General features: G+C 42.1%; 1 protein-coding gene across 3 annotated transcripts in view; it reads right to left on the minus strand.

Annotated features, from left to right (window-relative positions):
- Positions 1-1,535: 1,535 nt before the first annotated feature.
- HSPBAP1 (HSPB1 associated protein 1) overlaps positions 1,536-20,833 on the minus strand; it is a 50,609-nt gene continuing 31,311 nt past the window's right edge. For all 3 annotated transcript variants that reach the window (XM_083745399.1, XM_083745401.1, XM_083745400.1), the window contains 4 exons: positions 20,172-20,343; positions 8,509-8,592; positions 2,860-2,970; positions 1,536-2,091 (listed from right to left, as the gene is read on the minus strand). In XM_083745399.1, the coding sequence (XP_083601525.1) occupies positions 1,552-2,091; positions 2,860-2,970; positions 8,509-8,592; positions 20,172-20,343 (907 nt within the window). In that variant the 3' untranslated portion in view covers positions 1,536-1,551. The remainder of the gene's footprint in view (positions 2,092-2,859; positions 2,971-8,508; positions 8,593-20,171; positions 20,344-20,833) is intronic.

Consider the following 20,833-nt stretch of genomic DNA (forward strand, 5'->3'; position numbering starts at 1 on the left):
TCAGTTGGTCGCCTTGGTTGTCCGAGGGGCCTGGTAGGAATTTTTCCACTTGGCAAATTGGCACTGGCCACTTGGTTTTCGCCTACCTCGTAGCAATCGTCACAACTTTGTTAGGGTTGTGGTTAGGCATTGTTTGACCTTGTGTGGGGGAGGGGAGGTGTGGCCATCACCTGCCCCTCCATGCTTAAGGGTATTCCGTTAAAGGAATCCGGGGGTGTTGTTCTAGTCTGAAGCCCAGCTGGGGGGCTAAGGCCTTGACACGACCCCAACGGGAACACCAGGGGGAGCTTGAGTTGGTCCGCATCGACAGGGCTCCCCCTACCGGTGGCTTACCCTTCCTCGGGACTTCCTGCACAATGGGCAGGAGTCAGATATAGTCAGGTCCAATCAATGCCTAAGCCAATACCACTCACATTCTGTAATTTCAATAAAGTTGTGGCCAAAATTTGCCCAATAACACAAACCTAATATCCGTGTCCTTGTGTGAGTTATTTCCAACGAGGGGGTGGCTGCGGGGTCTCAACACGCAAAATGTAACTGCAAGGAAACAAAGGGTATGCACTGAGGAGAGACAAACCCATGAGAAACAATATTGTTCACCCGCAGGGTGAAAGAGAGTGAATTGCAATAGCTGTATTGAAATTCTCAATACATCTACGGAGGAGTTTGCACACTAGTATAGAAATGAAAATGTTTGCTACCCTCTGAGCAGAGAGGTCCAGAAACATAGCACAACAATTAAGTTTCACTGTGTACAGTGGAACCTCCTCTCAGGGAACTGCATAGACTGCCTAAGCACTCCCCATTACTCAGCATCCTGTGCATGCCTGCTTGGGAAGCAGTAGATACACATTAGCCACAATCCGTACCATGTATTTATCCTGTCCTGAATTACTGCATTTTGATGACTCCCCCCAACCACCCTCAAACTATCCAAACTGAGAAAAAGAGCAACCTAGCTGTGTTTTAATGCATAATGTGTATACAGCCTTAGCGTCATTGAGTTCAGTGGGATTTAGCACCAGGTTAATGTGCTTAGAATTGCAACCTAAAGCACTGGAAGGTTGTAATTATGGTATGTTAATGGGGTTGTTGGGCAAGACAGGAGGTAATATTTTCTGGCTCTTCATCTGTGTATCAGTCAGCTAGACATGGCCTAAGATGATGCAAAGGCTTTGCCAAGCACCTTCCTAAAAAAATTCTGTTGTCTTAAAATAAACAATTTATTTATATATTTTGACAATGATTTGTGTTGTCTTAGCCTTCTGATAAAACACATAAATGATCCAGCAGGATTCTTCTTCTATTTTTATGCATAAAGACAATTGTTAGTTTCTAAGGTACCAAAAGACTGTTGCTTCTGCTGCAACACACAAACTTAGCTACCCCATGGGAAATAGTTACAAAAGCCCTGACATAGTTAGCTGCTGTATTGTTTGGAAGTTTGCAGTTGAGCTGATGCTGATGCGCAGCTAAGAATTATTTAGTACAGAAGCTGTGGAACCTCCAGAACATACTTGTCATTTTTTTCCGCCCAGAAAGGCACAGATTTTAAACACTTGCTCTTTCTATCAAAAGTTGAGCCATTAAACGGATGATTTGGGGATTTAGCACACAATCTAGCAAATCATTTGTACAAATAACTGCTTGTGGAGAGATGGCACTACATCCTGGATCCTTCTGATCTACTAATGTTCCAGAATCACCAATCACTTTTGATGTCTTCCCAGCACGATGCAATTTTCCAAAGTGTTCATCATTTTCATTTGGAGACCCTTTACTGTCATTTTCGGCTGAACCAGTTGAATCTGTTTCCCAGAATTGTGGTAAAACCTGAAAAAGATTATGTCCAAACGGAATTTTTTTCAGTTTCTTTCCTTTGATCACGGTTAGGCTAGATTCACAGGACCTCAACTGGAAGCCTTCAGGTTCTGATCTCCCTTGGACCTTCTTTCTTTTATGTGGGTATTGATTAACCTCTTCAGTTCTAAGGTCCTTGTCTTCAATTTTACTAGTCTTCTGATGCTCTAAATATGCAGAAACAGCCCCATTTACATACTGAAGATTGGTTTCATGGGAAGTTACTTCAACCTAGAAAATAAAATACATTCAGTGTACAAACAGGTGATACCTTCTCTGCTAATCTTATCATTTGTTTAAATGTTTTGTCCTTCTCATCTATCCCCATTGCTTCCACTTTATTTTGCCACCCTATTGTGTTCTTTGGGTGCTTTTCTGCTTGCTTTCATTTCAACCAAGGTGGCCCACTAGCCCAGCCAAGACATTGCATGCATGGGACTTTCCCTTCTGTTGAAGCAAAGGAGGAAGCTGGTTAAGCAAGAGCCGCCTGTGCAAGCCTGAGTTTGTGTGGCACATTTATTGCCTGCAAAAAGCGAATGTCAAATAAACTTCAACTATCCCTGTCAAAGTGCTTCCTTACCATAAAGCACTGGTCTTTACAGTAATATGTGACGATGTTAGGGTGGACTTAAGAACAACTGAATGTGCACTGAATGGAATCCCAGAGCCATGCAGTGCACACACCCACACTCTTAACTGTGCTGGATCCCCTGACCATCCCTACTACATACAGGGCAAATGGCTAGATATGTACAGGTTCTGCACTTATGAATCTCTGGACTTGGAGGAGGGAATCCTTGAAAGACACGGCTTCCAGCGAGGAATTAAACCAAGATAATGGGGAGCAGCCATGAAGACTCGGGCTCTGCCATCCCAAAGTTACTAAACATTCAGCTGCAAAAGTGGGGGAGTGGGGGAGAATAGACTTGCAGTTTAGGAAACAAAAATGTCACTGGGTCAAAGGAGTGAAAACCACGGCATATTAATGTGGAACTTCACCTCTGTGGGGTTGAGCCAGGAATCTGATGCACTGATGGTTTCAGTAGATTTGATTGCACATATCAGCGTTCGAGTTATTGCCTCTTCTACACGGGCTTCATGATCTGCATCCTACAAAAGAAACGAAAGCTAACATTGTGATAACTGGATAGAAAGGAGAGCAGAAACAAGAAGAGAGGGAAACTTAGAGGTGAAATGAAGAGGTGATTGATCAAGCCCAATGTGTTTTGAGCCAGCCACTCTTCTTTAGTGGAACTGATAAACCAAACATCAGTACAAAGAAGTACAAAAGGCCATGTTTTTGCTTTCAGGTTCTGTTCCTGGACTTTGGGTTGTGAATGAAGACACCTCTTGCAAGGGCAGCCCATAACATTACTAGGGCAGAATTAGTTCTTCTGTGATGGGTCTTTATCTATCCTGTCTTAAAAAAAACTTTTCCAGAAAACAAATTTCTCAGGCAACTTGGAAACACAGAAGCAGACTTATACCAAGTCAGATTGTTTAACTTCTCCACCAAGCTGGGCATGCAAGTAATAGTCTTCTCCTGCTGTTGCTCTCTAGCAATTGTTGTTCAGTGGCATATTCTGAGACTTCACCAGTCTTTCCACCAATAATCCAACCTTTATGACTTGGATGTTGTGTTTTTTAATGAAAGTTGGGGTTTATTTATTTTCTAGGAAGAAGTTGAATTACATAGAAGTAGAGAGAAGTGGGGGTCAGATGGAGCTCATTAACCCAGGAAGGTAGCCCATCTAGGAGAAGGAAAACTCTTCCCCTTCCTTTGTTGTCTCCCCTGCAATGCAATTATATCAGTTGCTAGCTGCTCAGAACAGAGACCTGTCTCTTATACAGATGGATGCCAACAACAACAAAAATTGTCTACTCTGACTGGCAGCAGCTCTTCCAGGGTTTCACACGTTTCTTTTCCATCACCTGCTATCTGGCCCTTTTAACTGGGGGTGTCAAGGATAAAACCCGGGAGCTTCTGCATGCCTTCTACCAACCTATAGTCACTGAATGGAGGGGCTGCAGCTCAGAGTTAGTGGTTTCACCATTCACACCACTGACATCTTCGGGAGCTATGGTGCCCCAAACCTGTGAAGAATCCTCATCCAAGACCTCACCCAGTAGTACTAGAGAAGGCGTCCCTAATCTTAGGTTACATCATATTTTTGGACTGTGATTCCTTTGACCCCCTGACTATCAGCCATGCTGACTGGAGATAGTGTGGGGTCCAGTAACACAGGATTGGGGACATAATGACTTCCTGTACAATACACAAATCAAGGGAAGAATTTAATATTGTGCTATGTTGATCTTTCCATCAGGACAAGCATGAACGACCCCCCTCACCTCCCCCTGCACTGTTCTGAGGATTCTCCCACCACCTGAACCAATCTCAGGGGCACACTGTGGGAGGAGATTGGAGGAAAGCCCTGTTGCACAAGGCTGGACACAATAGTTGAAGGAAAGAAGACTCTCATGTTCAAGAGATCTCTAATTTCCAGCACATTCACTTGGGGGGGGGGGGAATTAACGTCCCTTATTATCATAGCTAGGCATAATATGCCTATAAAAGCCACATGATCAAGCAATTACATGTTTCTAATTGGCGGACAATACATTGTATTAGCGTCTTGTTAAGTTAATTGAGTCTTGTGAACCTTAATTTATACCACAGGGATGCCGTCTAATGTATAGAGTCTTTAATTCAGGAAGATCAAAAAGGTATGTCCAAAATTGTATCTCTAAATGACTTAAGCTAAGACACAAAGGATATTTCTGAGAGACAGCAAATGCCTTGGGAGCTATTACAAATGCAAAACTAAATCATTTTAAATTCCAGGGAGCATACTGTCATCTGACAGTATCACCAACCCACTGATGTATTATTGCAGCCTTAAATAGCAGCAGCAGGGAGGAAAAGCAAATGTTGTCTTTAACGAAGGATACCAGCACACAGCTTTTAAAGATGAAACAAGAATCCAGTAATTGATTCTTACATGTTACAAGCTGTCATGTCTCTTCTGAGTGCCTTTAGGCGGTGAAATACAAAGACTAATTTAGGATTTCATCAGGATGAGACACATAGGCAGGCCAGGCTTTCTTGTTTAAGTGAATTGCTTTGGATCGGAGGACTGTTTATGGGCAAGGAGAAGCAAATTCAACATGTAACGTGGTATTCCTGGCACCATAGCAAATAGTAAGATGGAGGCAGATTGAAGAAATGGGGCTTGTTTGCTTGGGTTTGGCTGGAAGGAAACTGAAGGTGGTGTATAAGGAGATGCTTGTTCCTTCCCCATGGAAACTGCATGAAATCTACCTTCCTCTACCTACCGTCCCATTCCTCTTTCATCTCTACTATTTATCACTGCACCAGCAAAGGAAGCACTATCTGGAATAAACCGTTAGCATTTCTGATGGTGTCATATCACATCTATATCAAACAAATAACACCAGATTGATCTAGTTCAAAGTTATCAAAGGAGGATTGCAACCTGTACAGACTAGACAGCCTTTGCTGGTCCAGCATCAGTCTCTGTTTGCTATCTATATCAACTCACGATGAAGTCGTGCAATAAAAGCTAGACTTGCCTTTTCTTTCTTCAGATATGTGTGTGTTTGCTTTTTAACTTTTTATTGATTGTGTTTACTGCAAATGGCTTTAGGACTTCTACTGTGTTTGCAAATCACTTTGAGTCATTTTTATGAGTTACACAGTATCACTATCATCATCACCACAGCCCCAAAACTCTGTATAAACTCTTAGACATGGTGTGACAAGGTACTGTTTCCTTTGGTAAGTTCCCTTTATTAAATAATGCTGCTTTGATGTGCTCAATAATCCTAGGAACCCAGAGCAAAATACTAATTGTGATTAGGAAAAAGAAAGCTTGGCAGAAGGACCACTTCATTGTCTCACATCAGGGCAGTTGCTAGGGAATCTCATGTAAAATTGAACTAAAATGTAGTGCCAGAGACGTCTAATATAAAACTGATGTTAGGAATTGTGGACAATCTTACCAGAATCTACAATTCTTTAATTCAAATACTCTGCTCCAGTCTAAACAATTAAGGTACCGTATTTTTCGCCCCATAGGCCGCACCGGCCCATAGGGCGCACCTAGTTTTTTGGGAGGGAAATAAAGAAAAAAAATATGCCCCCCCCCCAGCGCGGGGCTGGGGCGAGAGCTGTGCGAAGCTCGAAGCCTGGGGCGCGCTGAGCTCAGCGGGCTCAGGCTTCAGGGTGCAGGCAACTCTCTGCTAGCCTTGGGAGAGCTGCGTGTCTTCACGCCGGGCTCCCACGGCTTGCGGATAGCTTCCTGAAGCCTGGGGAGCGAGAGGGGTCAGTGCGCACCGACCCCTCTCACTCCCAAGGCTTCAGCGAAAGTCTGCATTTGCCCCATAGGACGCACACACATTTCCCCTTCATTTTTGGAGGGGAAAAAGTGTGTCCTATAGGGCAAAAAATACAGTAGCTCTCATTATGATTTTATTTCATGGACAGTCACAATGTATAATGGGCTATGTAGTCTTAGAGCTACCAGCAATAATTTTATAATCTTAAGACTAAGAAATTCATCATACGGTCTGATTGTGAAGTATATATGCAGAAAAAGATCTGGGGTCTGTACCTGTTAAATTCAGAGCAGGTGGGCTGTTTCCTAGGAAAATGGACTTCAGTGGTTTTACATGTCCTTTCCTGCAGACATTTTGATCTTATTGCAATGCAGCTTCATAAGCCTGAAACCTTTCAGCTCATCTATTCACATTTTAGTATGTACACATTTAGGCTAGCTTACCTCGGTACATGAACATTCTTAAAGCATTTCAAGGGGTTGCAAGCCTGGAAAGTTCATTTTGCCTCAAAATATCCATGAATAGCATTAATCCCCCCTACCGTAAGAAGCAAGAGTTGAAGTGGTCTCAGTGTGTTGAAAACAAATTAAAACTTTATCCTTTATTATAAGGTCTCAGCAAAATAATTAATTGTATCAGTAAGGCTATTGAAGAGGGCTTGACACACACCTATCATATCAACGTAGTAGCAGCTGGTTATTGCTGGAAGCTGGAGAACTGCTTGAGTGAATAATGAAAATGTTCTTGATATTACATTTTAACACCCGTGTCACGCATTATTTTTCTAAGACAGATAGCCCGACACCTAAAAAGTAATGCTGCTGTCATCTCCAGGGATAATAGGGTATAATCAACTGTCACCAAAAAGACGACATGCAGGCATTCCTTGGGTTAAGCAGTGCCCACAGTCAACTTATTAGCTCAAAGCCTCCAAACTGTTTGTGAGGTTTTTAATTTTGGGAGATAGTTAATAACTTCTGTCCAGCATGCTGCATTCAAGCAATACTGGAGACTACAAAACACTAATGTTTGCTTAGCTTTGACTTCAAGAGCATATGCCATTTTGTAAAAAGATGAGGAAGGCATCCTGTGTAGAATACTACCAAGCCTTGGGATTTTCAGGATGTCAGATTCAGTTCCAACTTACATGGCATGAAGGCACATGAGGCCCCCATTTTGCTGAAACTAAGCAGATCTGGGTTTGGCCACTGTTGATAGATCACCCTGAGAACCATATATATATATACAGACTGCCATGAGTTCCACGGTAGAAGACAAGATGGGATGTAAATGTTGTGGGGGGAGGAAGATAATATGACACCTACATCAAAGTGAAGCAGACATTTTAACTAAAATGACACACTAATAGCATCTTCACTTTTCTTCCTCTCCATCCTCTCTAGCTTGTCTTGGTCTCCAAATGCTGTTTCTTGGAAATTTCATGAGAGAGCTGAAAATACGCTCAGCTTTTAAACCACACACACAAAAATAAACTACAGCAAGGAGTGGGGTACATGTGACCCTCCTGGATTCCAACTCCCAACCCTGACTACTGGCCATGTTGGCTAGAGTTAATATGAGTCCAACAGTATGTGGGTGATGATTTTTATAGCCTCATCTATGTACATTACGGGACGCGGGTGGCGCTGTGGGTTAAAGCCTCAGCACCTAGGACTTGCCGATCGAAAGGTCGGCGGTTCGAATCCCCACGGCGGGGTGCGCTCCTGTTGCTCGGTCCCAGCGCCTGCCAACCTAACAGTTCGAAAGCACCCCCGAGTGCAAGTAGATAAATAGGGACCGCTCACCAGCGGGAAGGTAAACGGCATTCCGTGTGCTGCACTGGCTCGCCAGATGCAGCTTGTCACGCTGGCCACGTGACCCGGAAGTGTCTGCGGACAGCGCTGGCCCCCGGCCTCTAGAATGAGATGGGCGCACAACGCTAGAGTCTGTCAAGACTGGCCCGTACGGGCAGGGGTACCTTTACCTTTACTATGTACATTACACATTACAAAGTGTAAGAGACAGGTCTCTGTCCTGAGCGGCTTACAATCTATGTAATTCCAAGGCAGGGGAGACAACATGGGAAGGGGAAGGTCAACGGTGGCAAGGGAAAGAACCTGTGATCATTGCTGTCAAGTATGTTTAGTAGGGTGTATGGAAATAGGTAGCTAGATCATTATTATAAACTACTCCAGCACATTTCCAGATGTCATGCCCATCTGTGAACATTCAGGCCATGTGTGTGCCTGATGGTTTTAAGAGATAAACAATGGAGGGGGGGATAGTTACCAGTTCAATCCATGAGTTTATGCTAACAGTGATTGGGTCAATGGATTCTACGTAATGCCACCAGTGTCTGGGAACAAACAGGACCTGAATGGGAGAAGAAGAAGAAGAAAAGGAATTTAAAAAGTCATAAAACCCCTTGTGTGCAACTATAGCGTTTCCCTGACATAAAAAAAAAATCACCTTGAAAAATATATTTTTCAGCAGCAGTTTCTAAACTTCTCCAATTGATCCTCCTCTGCATTTGCAGTCTGCTGTATAATGTACTTAGGCTGTCTGAAATGGATCTCATCTGGTTCTGCCAGCCTTTCATTGCTAGGTTCAAAATGCAAACTCCAACTAGCCCACCTCTGCTGGAAACAATTTTTAAACAGTCTTGTCAGCAAAACAAGTTCCCCCTCTGTGTGAAATGGCAGGGTGAGAGCAGCATGTTAGTGAGACCAAAGTGCAGGAGGATTTCCTGTCACAAGCTTGTCCAGACTTCCCTTCTTATCTGACATAAGAAGGGGAGGAAACGCCAGAATGTCTCATCCCAGGTCAATCTCAATCTTTACCTTCACCTTAAAAAATAAAAAATACAGGGTTCGGTAGAGGAAAGAGAATAGAGAAGAATGGGATTTGAGGGCTAGAACCAGGAACCAGGAAGGCAGTTCATTCATTAGATGCTAAGGGTGCAAAATGATTATTAAAGGAAGATGGGGAAATGAAAGAAAAGCTAAAGGAATGATTTGAATTCTTCTTATTGCATATCTGAAGTCAGCCCAAACCAGTTTTTGGGAGAGAGCATCTGAAGAATTATTATTATTACGAGATTATATTATTTAATATTTCTATCCCTCTCTCCCATTCAAATGAATACTTACAACAGATAACAAAAGAAAATTAACAAAATAGATACTATCGAAGCCATGCATTAATACAACAATAATGAAAAGCAGCAGTCATTAAATGAAACAATTAACTGAATCAAATAAGAGTAATATGAGTCTACAATTCTGTGACTCTATGAGGTTCTGCAGCTAACTGACAATGTACAAATTAGCAAGTCACCAGGACCGTATGGCATCACTGAGAGTTCTTAAAGAACTGTGAAATTGGTTAATCTTCTAACAGAAAAATGCAACTTGTCACTAAAATCAACCTCCTTACTGGAGAACTGGAAGACAGCTAATGTAGCACCATTAAAAAAAAAAATCCTAGGGAAAGTCAGGAAAGTAATTGTTGTATATTATTTGAAGTTGGGGGTAAGCAAGGATGCAGTCAAGTCTGCCAATAAGACCAAGTTAACCAAGGTGCTGAATATAAACTGTGAAGACCTCCAAAAGGAATCAGAGGCCTGTCTAGCCCAGGACTCAGTTGCTCAATGGCCAAACAAAGACCTCTGGAAACCCCACAAGCAGAACATGAGGAGAGCATGAGCCCTCTCTTGATGTGGTCCCCAGTATTCTTTACGCTAGTTGGCAGTGGCTCCCCAGAGTCTCGGGCAGAGGTCTTTTCCCATTACCTGGTTATTTTAGCTGAGGATGCTAGGGATGCAATCTGAGGCCTTCTGCATTCTATGCATGTGCTCCACCACTGAGCTATGGTCCCTGAACAATCACAAGATCCAGTTCCTGCAAATTATTGTACTCAATTTTCTTCTGACCCCAATTCTCCCAGGACTCTTATCTGAAAAGAAAACACTGGCCCCAAACCTTCCACAGGACAAAGCCAGGATTCGGGTGTCATGGGAAGCTCGGGTGACCACAGAGCTCCATAATTTTCCATCCCACCTCCCAAACTGGTGTAATAATCTTAGTATCATTCATAAAAAAATTATTAGCAGCATTACGTATATCCAAGGAATATTAAATGCTTTCAAGTGTTCAAACAGCTGCAGAATCTCCATTAAGCACACAGCAATGTCAGCACTAATACACAGGAGCAAAATTAAGGCATGATTTGATTTGATTGATCAGTTTATAAGCTGCCTTAAACCGAGTGCTCAAACAGCATCAAGAGATTAAGGGCTGAAGGAAGATGGTCATTGGGACACGGGTCCCTAGGTATTATTTTGGCCTTTGAAAAATCCACTCTTGCAATAATTTTCTCAAGGACATACACAAAGTTTCTCAATAATAGTATTCACAATGCTTTACTTCCTCCTGGTTTTTCTAAGCGGAATTATCTCAAAGCTAAAAACATCCTCCATAGTCTTGTTCTACCAATATTTACTACAGAGAGTGACCAGCCCATTGATAACCTCTCATTCCAAATCCTCTTATCTGAAACAGGGTTATTAGCCCTGAACTATTGCACACATAAACAAGGGTTAGACTGAAAGAAAAAGCCCCCCCCCCCCGGCAGAGGAACCATTTAGCAAAGCAACCCCAGAAGACCCTAGTCTGTGATGTTCAGTAAATGCTTTCAGTAGCTGCTCTAATGCAGCAAATAAAGAGCCAATTCCAAACAGCATTTTCATCTGTAGAAATACTTTTGGCACTATCCTCTTGGAGGAAGACACATGGAAGACATTACAGCAATCCTGAAAACCCACAGGGGTTTTTCAGGAAATATCCATGAGCAATATGCTAGGTTCCTGCCACATACAGCTATGTAACTTCATTGAAAAATCCACTGACAAAAATAAAATTCTGATGTACTATTTTCCTCCATTGATGTCTTTTCCTCCGTTGATACAAATCCAAATTCAGTGAGGAGGAACAAAGCATGAAGGACAAAAAACTATCCCCCAATTAAACACTTCTAGGTCTCAGTGAGTTCACTAAGAGTCTTATTGATTTCATTGCACCCTGCTAACAGTCCAATCCTACATGTTTCATCAGAAATAAGCTCCACTGAGTTCAATGGGACTTGTTCCCAAGTGTATATAGGATCAAAGCCTAAATCTCTCCCAGTCCCAGTGAAGTTGACGAAAATTAAAAAGTGCTTAATCTTTGATTAGATCACACCCCAAGTCTATATTTACATTCTAGCATAGTCTTCACTAACCTGCATATATTCTGGAGTACCAATTACCACCATTTCTGACAGCGGCCATGCTGGTTAGGGCTAATGGAAATCCAACAGCTTCAGAAAGACACTGAGCTGGGGAAGGCTGTTCTAGCAGATGATTAACAGTGTATACTTTCAGTTCAATGTTTTAAATGGTGCATATGTTAATGCTGTTTTGATGCATTGCTCTCCAGCTCATTATCCAAACCTCATTAATCCTAAACCTGTGATTATTTAAAAACAACTCTTTGCAAGCGTGCGCACACAGAGATGCACCATGCAGCTTACACAGGGAGATGGGTATATGTAAAACACAGGCCCATTTATCAGAATATTTGGGGCACTTTGGATAAATATTTTTAATCCTATAGAAAACCGTTAGTCATAAGAAACTATGAGGTCATAACAACAGGGACTAAGAGTATAAAAATATCTAGCAGAGTATAGGAAAGGAACTATTGTGTGGTAACTATATTATAGTAAATTAGTTTACTGAAATATGTACATTGATAAGAATTCTCCAGTTTTAAAGATATCCAAGGACATGATTCAAAGTGTTAAAGTGCCTTTGAATCCCATGGATTTCTGTGGAACTGAACTATATGCATGTAACCAATGGGGCTTACAGTGCAATCCTATGTATGTTTACTCAGAAGCAGATTCCATTCTGTTCAGTGGGTATTAATCCCTAGTTAAGTGGGTATAGAATTGCAGCCTTAGTGTCTAACTTCAGCTATATAGTGTACCAGATTTTCAGATAACCTATGTTGGGGTTGCCTAGACCAGTACAGTATGTCTAAAAGACATACCTCAGATATTCATCCACCCACAGTCACTTTCAATGAGATTATTACATGTGTTAGCAGAATTCATGTCTAAAGATCCCTTAAATTTAGAATAATCATGCTATACTCGTGACAAAGGAACTGGTAAAATAACATTGGAACAAAAATACACGAGGCTGTCACTTAGAAAAAGAACATGTGTTTGCAGTTTTGTGCTTCAAATGTTTTCTTTCCAATATAGATGCATACATTATATAGTATGGACACTTCTACAATCCAGAATTCCTATGCGTTGTGATGCTTATACAAAGCTCTTGCTCACATCATTCTCCCCTTTCTTTTTCAATTAAATGGAAGGAGCTGCTGTAGATGTTGGTGTCAGGGCTGGGTAGTTGCACCACTAAACTAAATATTGTAATTTTTTAGGGCAAGATAGGAAACTACCTGCACACATTAGAGCACCTCCAACCATCTACTGGCTTGCTGTAATAATGCTATTAGAGTTATTTAGACACAGATGCTACTCTTATGGTAAATGGGAAAGGCAGCATGAGATAACTAGTAAAGATGGGACAGAGACGAAAGGTTGACTATGGGGGAAAGATAAAAAATGTAAAGTAATAAAACAGCTGTCAAGAGAGCACCTTGAAACAATATCTTGTTTGTACATGACATTTTTGGACATGCTAACACAGGGCCAGAAGGTATTCTGAGCAAGTGTGGTTATGGGGTGTGCAAATGTGGACAAGAACAATGAACTAATGTATTTCTCAATTTATCGCAGGCCTTTGCAACCAGTCCTTGCACAATTTACTACTGTGCAGCTACGAATTCTGACTGCAAGCCAAGCATAGTAAATAACTAGCCAAGAGAACATCTGTGCATACCAGCATAATGTTAAAACCAGAATTTATTAAAGCAGCAAGGAATGTAAAGTTATCAAAGGTGAAAAAGGAGAGTGTTGGTGGACGGAATACAAAACCGATGGCAAAGCATATTTCGAGTTTTGTAAATGTTTTCTCCAAACACATGTCTCTATGGTGTCTATGCATATAAGGCCCACCCTTCATAACCAGGACTTTAGAGGTCCCTGTAAATGTTATGCATGTGAACAAGGTCCATGTATTAAAGGGGAAGGGGAAGGGGGGGCCAGTGAGGCAGTGATGCAGGTCTCATCCTCAATGTTGCAGCTTCCCCAGCCCTGACTCCAACATCCACACCTTAGGTGTGGATATCTGAGCCAGGAAAGGCTACATGTTTAGCCCTTCTTTGGCTGGCGGTCCAGCTGTGGCCCTACTTGGAGAAGGGTACTCTAGTTTCAGTTGTCTATGCTTTGTTACCCTCTAGGTCAGATCACGGCAGTGTGTTATGTGTGGTATACTGCAGTCTTCATCAGAGGCCTCATCTGAAGTAAAAGTAAAGATAAAAGACCCCTTTATGGTTAAGTCCAGTCAAAGGCAACTATGGAGCGTAGCACGCATCTCTCTTCAGGCCAAGGGAGCCAGCGTTTGTCCACAGAGATTTCTGGGTCATGTGGTTGGCATGACTAAACTGCTTCTGGCGCAACAGAACACTGACAGAAGCCAGAGCGTATGAAAACACAATTTACCTTCCTGCCACAGCAGTATCTATTTATCTACTTGCACTGGTGTGTTTTCAAACTGCTAGGTTGGCAGAAGCTGGGGCAGAGCAATGGGAGCTCACCACTGTTGCGTGGATTCGAACTGCTGGCCTTCTGATCAGCAAGCCCAAGAAGAGGCTCAGTGGTTTAGACCACAGCGCCACCCAAGTCCATGCCTCATCCGAGACAGGCATGAAAAGTGACCACACAATAATGGACCTTTTCAGTGGTAGCCCCTAATGTGTGAAATGCAGAGACACATGCCTGGGACCATCACTGTCAGGTTTGCAGGCACTAGGCTAAGAAATGTCTTTTTACCCAGGTCTTTGGTAGTTAAGTTAGCCTTTTTTGTGGTAAAGGCAATGACTGATTTACACATATCCAACTGACACGCGACCATGCAAGTGTGTATCACAGGGGCTGGAAAAGGAGTGTAATAGGGGGTAATGGGCTTATACATGCTCCTCTGTCAAGCATGATGACTTGGAATGCAACCCCCGTGCAAATCGGGGGGTTGCCTGTACTTTTATTTTAGTGGGGTGAGAGAAGACTTGCCCTTCTCATTGCATGGTTGGCTGAGCCTTTTAGGAATTTAGTACAGTACATTGTTTTGAAATTTTATGCTTTTGATTTTCATGTATTTGCAAAGTTCAGTTACTTTGAGGCTTTTTTGTTTACAGTGACTAACAAACGTAATCAGCAACTCCTCCAGCTCCCATAGAAGCTTACCTGAGCAGTCAGGGATCCAGCTCATGTAAATATCTACATACATGTGGTTCCTTGGCTCAGACCTCCCCACCTAATGTGTAAATGTCAGAGGTACAGCTGGGGTCCTGCTGCCGTTTTGAATAATGCAGCCCCTTTATGTGCATAAGACATGGAGGGAACTCTGTTTTTCCTGTCTCCCAGTTAGGCAGAGTAACTGTACACCCTGCAGAACATTCAACAGAATGAGTGTAGGCTGCAGGGCAAGACATATCCCCTTTCCCCTCTTCGCCTCCTACACGTTAATTCACCAGTTATGCTGTGTGAATAGGGTTATCAATAGAGCTGCATGTGGGGAAGTTTTATTTTAAAGGCCTTTTATAAAGTGTCCAAAACATTACGGAAGGTCCCTTCTAAGTTCATGATATACGTCATTAGTCTTGTTCCAAAAGCTGTGACAGTCTCACCAAAAGGATTAGTCTTTTGGAACAAGACTAATGACGTATATCATGAACTTAGAAGGGACCTTCCGTAATGTTTTTAAAAGGCCTTTTTAAAGGCCTTTAAAGGCCTTTTTAAAAGGCCTTTAAAATAAAACTTCCCCACATGCAGCTCTATTGATAACCACCTTTTGTACTGAACGTGTATATTACAAAATATATATTTGCCCATCAAAAAACAAAATCTGTCCAAAATTAGGCAAGACATCACTTGCCTACAAGGAGGGTTAAAAATCACTAGCAAAGCAAGAGAGCAATTTCTGAGGGGCAAGCCCTCAGTCTTGAATGTTTGTCACAGAACAAACACATTCACACAGAATGAAATAACTCATGAGCAGTTTCATGTTTATTCAGAGGGCAGAGCAGGGTTGATTTTGCTGATGTGCGGTAGTATTCTAAAAAGATATGAAGTTAAATCTTTCAGTGAAAGTCAGATGAAGATTACAATTTATTTCAATGCCATTTCAAATCCGTTTTCCATATATGATGACAAACTTGATGAAACAAATACTCTTTTTTTGTGTGTGGGGGGGTGTAGCCTACAATTTATATGAATTGTGCTCCACAAAAGAGAAGAGTTATGAATGTGTGAAAATGAGTTTTTTATTGATCAGCAGCTACCCACATCTCTTGTCCATTTTTTTGTTTCCCAGAGTATTCTTTTTAATTCAGGTAGGTAGCTGATGCCAATTTGCTATGGGGGGGGGGACACCACACAAACTTCAGACACTCACAAATGAACCTCACATTTTGAACACATACTTATGCTCACAAACCCACATGCTGAAATTATCATTTGCAAGTGCGAGATGGAATTAATTCTGAAGTAACTTGGCCATCACTGATGATCACACAGATGTTTTAAGGATAGTGTGACATTTCAAACATTTTAATTGGGGGTGTTAAGATTTCAAAGGACACATTCAAGCTTCTAAAAAAAAATTAGCCTACAAACTGACTAGGCAAATCTTTTAAAATCAATGAAATTGCATTGAATTTAGCTCATCTACTTCTATTCATCCTGGCTTAAGAGTTAAAGACCAAGGTAACATTAAAAAGCAATTAGAATATATATTGAAACAGGGATCCTGAATGTATTTAATATAACCAAGAGTGGTGGAATGAGACACATTGGCCAGAAGATGGCATTAGGCACATTAAGTTTCTTTTAATATTCAAAGCCAGTATCCAGCTATCATACAGCTGCTCTCCTGAATACCAAAACACACCTTTATCTTTATTTTATTTTTCAATTCTGCATTGTTACAACATCTTAATCCAAGGCATGCAGTTCCCGGCCAAGCAAGAAACAGAGATTACTGTAAATTACCACAAAGTGAAGCTGACTGCAAATCCTCAAGTAATTGTATTTGTAATACATGCTCAATCTTTGCATTCGGTTAGAACAATTCGTTTGCTATCTAAGGGATTCTCATCAAATTGCTTCATCACAAACCCTTCCAATACTAGACAGGCCTGAGCAGAGCCAGCAGGCATTATTCTTCTGGGAGACAGGCTGCCTTAAAGGGCCTTGGCATTCATTCATTGCAGACAATTCCTTAGCTTTGTTCATTTGGAAGGATCGCTTAGTAGAGCCCTCCTGGGATTTTAACACTTTAGAGGGCAGGTAAAAAGTGGTGGCTGCAGGAATGCATGCTCCATTAATTTTCTTTAAGGCCCTGTACACAGAAAATGAGCAGGGCAGGGAGAAAGCTAGGCTAGAAGGCTTCTTCCAGATCTGCTACCTGTCCGTAAGCAGGGAATTATTTACATGGAGGTATATTCAATCATCCTCTGGAATGTGTCCAGAAGAGGGCAACAGAGGTGCTGAGGGAGACCTGGAGACCAAGTCCTACTAGGAAAGGTTGAAGGAGTTGGGTATGTTTAGCCTGGAGGAGGAGCTGAAGGCATATTCCTTCAAATACCTGAAGGGCTGCCCTATAGATGGTTCAAAGCTATTTTTGAACCTGACCCAATTAATTCAAATATCACCCCTGCCTGCTGGTCACCTATCAGGGATGCTGTAGCAGAGAGGTTCCTGCACCGGCATAGAGCTGGAATAGATGGCCTTGAAGACACCAGGTGAGCCTCCCTGGAAATAGCATTCCACAAATGGGAAGCCACCACAGAAAAGGCCCACTCCTCTCATGTTCCCACCCTCTGGACCTCTCGTGGAGGGGGTGCATGATTGCAGGGGCTGGGTCAGTTCATATGGGGAGAGGCAGTCCTTGGGGTATTGTGGTCTTATGGTTCTATGTCCTCACTTGCATTCTGAAGTAGAAACCTAGGCTAGCATTGCCATGTGTTCTCTTGGCTACAAGTCTCTGTCCACTCAGTGGCTGCCAGAGATTAAAAAAAAGAAGAAGCTATACTAGCATGTCTTTTGCAAAGTAGCACCTCAGAGCACTGGAACAAGCAGCTGGCCTTTAAACCTTCTATTTTTAACAAGATTTGACTTCTAATTAGTTGAAGCTTAATTAAAAACAGTGACACTACTGCTTCATTACCATTCCTAATCACTGAAACAGAATGCCTACATTGAATTCTTTAACCCGAAAACAAGGCAATGCCCCACTGTTGGCAATTTTTAAAAAAACAACTGAGGAAAAACAAAAAACACCATCTATTGAAAACATCAACAAAATGATGAGCAAAGATCATTACTCTGCTGCAGGAGAGAAAAACTGTGAAGTAAAATCATTTAATTTGGGGCACTGGGAATACATTTATTATGCAGTATAAAATGTTAATTTGCTATACAACAGAATACACTGAAAATAGCTTTGAAAGTGCCATAACAGCAGAATGCTATACATGCCCACTTCTAAAACTTCAGATGTTCCAGTGGGCACTGAAAACACTTTATTCTTTACTGTTTTTAGTGAGTGTGTGTAGGAGGAAAGGGGGCCTCTATTTTGTGGGGAATGGACAGGTGATGAAATTTGATTCAAAGAACTGAAATGTTTTGCTGTTGCTATTCTTATTGTTATCAGCATACTGTTTGATATTTTGTATGGGATATATGTTTGTGTGTGTGTGTGTGTGTGTGTTTGTGTGTGTGTTTTAGGCCACCACAAATGGTGAAATATAAATACATTTTAAAAAGAACTTATTTTTTGCAGATTTCACAGTAACTTTAAAATGCAGCTACAGGTGACAGACACAGGGTAGAATCCAATGCAATGCTAAGGAGATGATGCCATCAGCCTGAGCATTCCTGCTTACCCAAAGGAATGATCTCTTACCTTCCCCGTCCACCCCCCCCCTGCCCCACATTGTGCTCAGGGTTCTCCCAACTCTCCAGAGTGGATTTGGGGGAGGCACGGGGTGGGGGGCACATGAGGGAAAAGAGGAGAAAAGCCCTGTTGTGCCAACAGGAGTCCTTGTGCTGAATTTTGCCAGTGGAATGGAGTAGTTGAATCCACCCATAGAATATAAATTTAATAAAACAACTCATTAAAAGAAAAAAAAAGTCACAAAGAGAATTGGAGAACATTAGCCTTACAGCCTTAACAGGTTATCATCCTGCTTCAATCTTTAGGACCACAAATAAAAGGGTGGTGAAAGGTAAAGGGATCCCTGACCATTAGGTCCAGTCGTGGCCGACTCTGGGGTTGCGGTGCTCATCTCGCTTTATTGGCCGAGGGAGCCAGCGTACAGCTTCCAGGTCATGTGGCCAGCATGACCAAGCTGCTTTTGGCGAACTAGAGCAGTGCATGGAAACGCCGTTTACCTTCCTGCCGGAGCGGTACCTATTTATTTACTTGCACTTCATGCTTTCGAACTGCTAGGTTGGCAGGAGCAGGGACTGAGCAATGGGAGCTCACCCCGTCGCAGGGATTCGAACCGCCAACCTTCTGATCGGCAAGCCCTAGGCTCTGTGGTTTAACCCATAGATAAGTCTATCCAAAACTATCTCTGTGAGTTTTGGGGCACCAGGGACCCTCCCTGTCTTGTAAGATACACAATAAAGGATGCTGAGATTCCATCAATCCATCAATGTGCTACATTCCCTTAAAAGACTTAAATAATAAATAAGTGAGTCTCACTGAAATCAGTGGCACTTACTTCCAGCAAGCGGGTATCTGAATCGGAGAAAACCGGCCCATTTTGTACAGTAAGTTACATGTTAAGCAAAGAAGTGATTACAATCTACTATAGAGAAATTCATCTGAAAGGAGCATTCTAGTGACCCTTAAGTACTGATGGCCTGACACATTGAGAGATCCTTCACAGGGCTGCTTTTCAGATACTGTGGTCTCCTTTCCTCAGTAAAATATGATTAATCAACTTTCACATGACCTTGTTAAGAGTACTTTGAGATTCTCTACTGAAATACTAATGCGTGCTGTAAATACAAGTGATGTAGCTGCTGGGCAAGTGTTTCCATTATGGAAGTTATCCATCACCACGAAAGCGTAAGTAAAAGCTCTTTGCTGGCTCTGCACACTTATTCATTAAGAATACATTGTAAAACTTGTGAGTTGCAGAGATGAGATGGTTTCAGAGCAGCCCCAGAAGCCTGTTAAGTACAGGATTCAGAGAAACTAACGGGTAAAATGTCTGTGAAGCATGGTGGCTTTTTCTAGATGGTCCAGTTGCAAGACAAGTGAAAGAACATGAGCCAGGAAGGTTTCACTTGCTAGAGAATGGCATTAAACAAACAAGGTTAGATCTAGAAGGCTTCGCCTCCTGTGAACGAAAAGGCTTCTCCAATTCCCAAAACCTCCCCCCTGCAGTCTCCTATAGACCCTGGAAAACTGCTCTGGGTTGGGGAATCCTTTGAAATAACATGGGAGGTGCCACTGAGGACTACAGACGGAAAGGGATATTGCTGTAAGTTGCCTCGCCTTTCTTTCCACCAGCAGGAACAGTCTCTGCTCAGTAGATATATCACCATACAATGCAAAACGTTTTAGTGAGACTGGGAGAAGTAAGACAGACCTCATGGTCCTCCTCCCAGCTTTGTTTATTTCTTTGTTTACTCCCACCCAACCCCCCTCTCTATTTCATATTTAGCAAAGGTTCCAAACTAGAGTAAAGTTAGAGTTCAGGAATTACCTGGCCAGGTTCAAGCGTAACCACATGGGCCTTTGCTTTCTTAAACTGTGGGCAGCTTTTCAAATCAGGATTGACCACATTGACCCTGCTGAAGACGCTGGATTCTTCATAGGGAATTCTGGTAGGATAAAGGAAACTGGAGTCTTCAGGTGGGTAGAGATGCCATCTTTTCCTGGAAGCAGAGATGATGCAAGTCACAGTCTCCCATTTAGGCTGAGCAACTGCAAACAAATAAGTCTATCAATACCACAAACGAGCATCCTATTTAAGACTTGTGAGAAGCTGGAAAACAGGCACTTATTAAGTAGCATAATGCATTAAATGGTCACGCACCATTTTAAGGAGGCGGGGAGCATCACTTTAAAAACAACAGCACATTTATGAGTCAGGACTACATTTCCCTGGATACAGCTATGAAAGGAGACAACATGTACGACAAACTTCAGTGACTCACTTCTGCCTTTACTTCTGAGAAACCAACTCTGTATTGAACTTGATACTGCAGTTTGTGTTAACTCTACTCAGGATCTTAATTTTTCTAAACAAACCAAAAGGTGCGCCACTGTGGAAGATTTCCAGTTTACATATTTCCAGTAGTTTGGGTGCCATATTTCAATATATTTAAGACATACAGCATATCCAGTGTTTATATTCTTGCATGC

The sequence above is a fragment of the Podarcis gaigeae genome (assembly GCF_964106915.1).
Source record: "Podarcis gaigeae genome assembly, chromosome: 1".
Lineage (NCBI taxonomy): Eukaryota > Metazoa > Chordata > Lepidosauria > Squamata > Lacertidae > Podarcis > Podarcis gaigeae.